A 6,108-nucleotide genomic window follows, 5' to 3' on the forward strand; every position below is an offset into this window, starting at 1 on the left:
CAGCCTCTAATGATTGCTGTGGAGCTTTGGCTATAGGATGCTTCCTGGAATTCCAAAGCACTCCAGGCACAGGTGAGTGGTGCATTCACGAAGGAGAGAGGAAGGGAAGACAAGAGGCAGAAGTCATTGAGGTTTTTATGTTTGTTGGTTTCTTGGTGCTTTTATTAAACTGTATTAACTGCACTGGACTAACGTCCCATGAAGTCCCTCTAAATTACATTTTGGATGCCACCCTGCCTGAAGTATCCAAAATCAACCCCACCTCAGTGATGTCAGGCCTTAGGGGGCCTGCCTGAGCAACACTCCCTGCAGCTGGGCACTTCTTTGGCATACCTGGATGGTGTACTGGTAGACTCCTGCTTTTGGCTGCCAAGGAAACATCAGAATGCTGGGTGAAAGAAGTATTGGAACATAGATCTCCACATCCTGCTGGTTTCGCACTGGAACTGGTAAGGTATGAACACCTCCATCCTGCAAAGTGCAAAAGTGGTGTTAGAAATGGCACCACAGAGCTTCCCAGAGCTAATGCTGAGTCCTTATGTACAGACAAGTCCTTGAAAAGACCTCAGAGAGGAAGGAAAACTATTTAGGATCATTTATGAACAGAGCTCCCTGTGAGCAAACAGCTCCTGGCAGCAAGGAGTGCCACGGTATTAAATGAGTGCTGTTGCTGTGAAGATCCAGGTGCCCACGTTAATTAAAAGGCAAAGAGCAAGAAGAAATACTCTCTTTCATTGCTCCTATTTTGGGACCTCATTTGGAGAGCCAATCTGGAGGCTCAACACCTACATTTCCTCTTTGCTCATCCCACTGTGTACAAAATTCAGCCTGGGAGAGCCACTGCTCAGCCTCCACAGCTCTGCTGTCACTGCAGTGCCACAACCCTCTGCCACAACACACTGCTGCTGCAGCTCTGAGGGAAAAACAGCTCCCAGGGGATGCTCTCCACTGAAGAGCACATCTCTGACACAGGGAAGGACCGTGCTTATCACATCCAGGGAGCTCCTAAACCCTGCCCAAGGAATCACTACAATGACTTCACAGCAAATGGGTTCAAGTGCTGAATTTTCAAGCAAAAGCAACTCACTTCCACACCACGTGCCCTAGTTAGCCACACATTCAGCAGTCTGCCCAGCCAGCAGAAAGTTAATGAATATTAATTTGGAGAAATGTGCAGGCTGATACATCTGGCAGAGTGTCATTCCAGAGTTTAAGGTCACTTACCAATTGATAGCAAACTTCCCCAATGTAACTGACTGCAGAATAAGGCCAGGGCATGAGAGTGATGATCCTACCACAATAAAGTGTAAAATTCCCTCAGCCTGTGAGAGGCCCCTTGCCCAGCACAAGGATCTGCCACGAGAAAAGAAATCAGTGCTGTGCACCACTGCCTTCACAGGAGTTTGCCACATGCTCGGGAGCAAAATCCCACAGTCCTTATTTAAGCAAATCCTTTGTTGACTCAATTGACAGTTTTCATGAAGAAAGGATTTTAGAATTCAGTTCTTAATCTGTTCAAACAGAGACAGCTCAGCCCCACGTAATTCTCAGGTTTCCTTTTGCTAGGAAGTCACTACTGCACAGCTCAATTACTTTCAGCCCTACCAGTGAAGCAGAGGAGTTTCACCAAGACACACCTGATCAACCACTGATGTCAGTGCAGCATCAATCGTGGTCTGACCCGCCTTCACTGCCAGCACACGGTGATAGGATCCATTCAGAGAGGACTGCAGCACCTCAAAGTGCTCTTTGGACAGCTCTGTAGTAATTCTGATGTTCTAAAACCAAAACATCAAATAGAAATTGCCACAGGTAACTGACATCAATAGAAGACAGAAAGACAACAAGTCAGTGAGCAAACCACTGTTTAATAACATGGTTCAAAGACACATCGATGAACCTGATCACAACTTTCCCTACAGAAGTTTCAGTCTTTCAATGAGATTTTACCTTTAGACTCAACAGTAACTCCACTCCAGAAAGTTTTTTTTAAATTAGCAGCAACATGTAACTTAATATGGAAGTACCCATACCTATACCACTAAATAATTCATGTTTTATAATATTTTTCTAATTGTTTCCTTCTTCAACATAGAAGACAAGTGAATATACTGCCTCAACACCACACTACTGAGCTCTAGCTCAAAGTCAGATCTATATCCCAAAAAGCAATTATGGGCAAAAAATTACATTCCCATTGCTCCAATACTCTGGAAAGAAGTAATTTAATAATTTTTTTTCTTGTTGCAACTGAACTATTTAAATCTTGTTTCCTTTGTAGTTTTTTTAAGAACTACATATATTTGGTACCTTGTCTACAGAATTTAAGAAGAAGCTCTTCCCTGGCAGGGTGGCAGGCCCTGGCACAGGGTGCCCAGAGCAGCTGGCTCCCTGGATCCCTGACAGTGTCCCAGGCCAGGTGGGACATTGGGGCTGGAGCAGCCTGGGACAGTGGGAGGTGTCCCTGCCATGGATGGGGTGGCACTGAATGATTTAAGGCTGCTCCAAGCCCCATCCAACCTGAAAGACATTGTCCAACTTCCAATGTTTTTCTACAGCACTTAAGACTCCAATAATTTCACACGAAATCACACAGAGTGCTTTATTTTTAAAAAGTAACAACAACAAAACAAATGGAAAAAATGAAAAGGCAAGAAACAACATGCTTTTCACTGTCCTGTCTCAATGTAAATAAGAAACCACTCAAATAATTCCAAAGCAAGTCAGGATTTAGGAGACAGTCACTGAAAAGTATCTAAACATTTCAACTTACATCAGATAAATACACCTTATTGCTTGATTTATCATACACGTCAATCGTAATTTCATAAAGTCTGCCCGTTTCCAGGACCCATCTGTCACCTGGATGAACTGTAAATCCTGCAAAACAGGAAATATTGAACAGCACAAACCAGCAGCCTCTTTATGTAATGGAGAAAAGCATTTTGCTTCTGGTGCCCACACTCTGCAGATGAACATTCATTATTTTAAACCACTGACTACACAGATAAAAGAAAACACATAAAACCCATTTCACGTTGAGCTTCTTTGATGAACAAAATCACTTTTCTGTGAAAACTAGTGCTGAACGGAAGCGTGGAGACAGCAAAATCACAGAAACAAGGGCAGGGATGGCATGAAGCAGTCAGGAAGGTTGCAGCAATACCTACCCAAATATGCAGGAGGCACCACATAGACAGTGCTGTTGGGCAGCCTGGACACGCCCTGCATGCGGATACCTGAGGGCTCAGTCAAGGAACACAGACCTTCAGCACAAGGCAAGTCAACATCAGCATTTTCCTGGCACTCCCCATGCCTCTTTGGCTATTTCAAAGCTAATTGTACACTGCAATAAACATTATCCCCATTTCACTGCAAGACAGTGAGCACTCTGGAGAGATCTCACTAGAGAACGTAATGATTGAAATATAAAAATTAAATAAAGCCCCATCACATTTCTACAGTGACTGAGGGGAACAGTGATTTAAGTGATCTTTTGCCAACCTAATTTCTTAAAACATTCCAAGGCATCAGACAGCCCTGCTGAGACTGAATTCAACAGCAGTGCTGCTTTCCATGGCTCCACCACTGCTCCTGATTTCCTGACTCTCGGTGCAAGTGAGGATAACTGGATGCCTCTGTGTGGAGAGCCTGTCCCCTGGCACGGTGTGCTGGCTGGAGCAGCATCCCCAGGAAGGATACTTGTGCAGCAGAACGAGGTTGGTCTGGCCCTGCTGCAATGCAGTCACAGTGGAGGTTGCCTGGTCCAGCTTGGCCACTGGCCGGGAGGATCTCCCTGGGGATGGAGGAGGTGGTTCTGCAACTGCAGCTCGTACTGCTCTGATGGCATCACTATCTCTGGAGGTGAAACAAAACACCAAACAATACAAGCAGTGTGGCAGTGTTTGGCTGCTGCTCATTATTGCTGATTATTTTTATTGATGCCTAGTGCATACATTAAATCGGTATTTTTAGTGTCTTGTAAAAGTAGCACTTCTGTCATCACATCAACACACGCAAAAAAAATTAGTTTCTTGGCCAATTTAATGTCTGTGAAACTGCAATTCCCAATTTATATCATCTCACTACTTAGACCTACCATTCAACTGATTTCCAGCTTGAAGAGAAAAAAAAAAGGGAAAAAAGGAGAGAAGAGAGAAAACTCAAGGCACTGCATTTTGAAATGGGCATAAAGCCAGCTAACCCACATTTATAAAGGCTTCACTTTGTGGAGCAAATCCATTTGCCAATAAAACATTTTCTGTTAGAAGAGTTACTAATGTAAGTTTGATTTAAGTAAGAAAGTCAGACAGCTCCTTAGTGACTGTCAACATCTAAAATGACAGTGTTGGCTCCTATTTTAAGTTACCCTTGTCTTTACATCCTTGACAAATCTGCAAAATTTTTTTTACTGAAAGAACTAAACAGCTGTATCACTGTGTGCCTTGGGAAAACAGTATTAAACATTAACAAAGTAGTTTAAACACAATTAATATTTCTCAGCAGTTAAAAATTCACACAAAGCATTAAAAAAAAATAAAAATAAACGAGAACAGAACAAACCTGTGATCTTCCCTTGCCTCAGTTTCTGAACTCTGTACTGAATTGATGTTCCTACCAGAAGATAAATGTCATACATTGGATTTAAAAGGATGTTTTCCAGAATAAGCAATCTGACTTCTGCAGGGTGTACATCCTGTTGATAGAGGGGCAAAGAAAAGTAACCACATTAAAAGCAGCTCATTTGTTTGAAACAGACCCTGCAGTAGGAACTTAGAATCTGGAAGTGAAAAACATTACTTGCTGCAATTGGCTCTTTATTTTCATCTCGAATTTTGTCACAACAGGGCAATGCAAGGGACAGTGAATGGTACAGAGATCTGCTCTGTGCACACAGTGCAAAAATGAAAAAAACCCCATGTCTGAATAAAGACAATTTTGGAGAAAACAGAAGAACTTGAGACAGATGCTCATTCAGACATTGAGAAATCCATCTTCCTCCCGATATTCAGAAATCTTACCTTATAGATGCTTTCCTGAAGTCTTGCCTTTAATTTAGAACTCCCTGTTTTCATTCCAGACACCAGAATGGTATCTCCTTGCTTGGCAACTTTTTCCATTTCCAATATAGGAAGGTGGGATGTAAGTGGATTCTAAGAACTTGAGTATACTGAAAAGTGAATGAAAAAGTGAATAGAAAATTGTTAACCAACCTTTGTAAACCCCAGAAAAAACACCACCAGCATCTATTCCCAGCCACTTCAATTTTAAGCCAATTTAAGATGTTTGCCTGGGACCAGATATCCAATTTTGCTCATTCTTTGAGGTATCTGCAGCTAATTTCTGTGACAGATAAGTTTGCCTGAAGCTTGCTTGTGAGCTATCAGGAGACTGCACATGTTGTCTACAATGACCCCTCCAGTTCACTCAGTAGGTGAGACTGCAAAAACAAACTCTATTGTGAAAGAACTGATGTGCAAGACCCAAAGCTTATGTTTATGAAAGCAACAGCTCAACAAACCCAGAACGTAACTCTGACCCCTCTCAAGAAGCCAGGATGTATTTAATAAATGACTGTGAGAATTATCTACAAGCAGAAGACTTGTAGCAGCTGTTAGAAACTTCAGTGAGAAGTGGCAGAAAAGAGGGAAGGAATTTGCCATGAATGGGCAAATGACAGGAAATTTTGGAAAGAGGAGCATGTTTTACAGGGTGTCACCTTCTGTATGCACATCATCTGCCTGGCTTTATGTGCACAGTAAAAGGAGGACAGTTATGGATATTAACAGATCATGCCAATTTGGATGTATTTTGCAAGGCTGTACCACCTGTGAACATTTTTATGCCTAACTAAGGCTAACAGTGGAGGGTAACTTGACCTTTTCTCAATGTTTGTTTCATTCACTAATATATCAATAATAGTTTGGTTAATTCACATCAGCAATACTTACACTGCAAAGAAAAAGCTCCATATGTATGAGGACTTGGGAATATAAGCTATTCATTCGGCTCTCACTCATACCTGCAGCTTCAGGTGTATTATTGGCCTTAACAGGCTTTCCCCAGCCAATGCTGCTTCTCCAAGGCTGAAAAATCCAGTTTGTGTTT

General features: G+C 42.3%; 1 protein-coding gene and 1 long non-coding RNA gene across 2 annotated transcripts; both read right to left on the reverse strand.

Annotated features, from left to right (window-relative positions):
- Positions 1-213: 213 nt before the first annotated feature.
- LOC136366176 (nuclear pore membrane glycoprotein 210-like) lies at positions 214-3,233 on the reverse strand. Its single transcript, XM_066327078.1, has 4 exons — positions 3,171-3,233; positions 2,774-2,880; positions 1,638-1,778; positions 214-471 (listed from the first exon to the last, which is right to left on the reverse strand). Exons 1-4 carry the CDS (start codon positions 3,229-3,231, stop codon positions 280-282), a joined length of 501 nt encoding a protein of 166 aa, XP_066183175.1. The 5' UTR covers positions 3,232-3,233; the 3' UTR covers positions 214-279.
- A 555-nt stretch (positions 3,234-3,788) lies between these two features.
- On the reverse strand, positions 3,789-5,120 carry LOC136366177 (uncharacterized). Its single transcript, XR_010744486.1, has 3 exons — positions 5,022-5,120; positions 4,564-4,696; positions 3,789-3,858 (listed from the first exon to the last, which is right to left on the reverse strand). It is a non-coding gene; the product is annotated as an uncharacterized lncRNA (long non-coding RNA).
- Between the last annotated feature and the right edge of the window lie 988 nt (positions 5,121-6,108).

This window comes from Sylvia atricapilla, chromosome 11 (genome assembly GCF_009819655.1).
Source record: "Sylvia atricapilla isolate bSylAtr1 chromosome 11, bSylAtr1.pri, whole genome shotgun sequence".
In the NCBI taxonomy this organism is placed as follows: Eukaryota; Metazoa; Chordata; class Aves; order Passeriformes; family Sylviidae; genus Sylvia; species Sylvia atricapilla.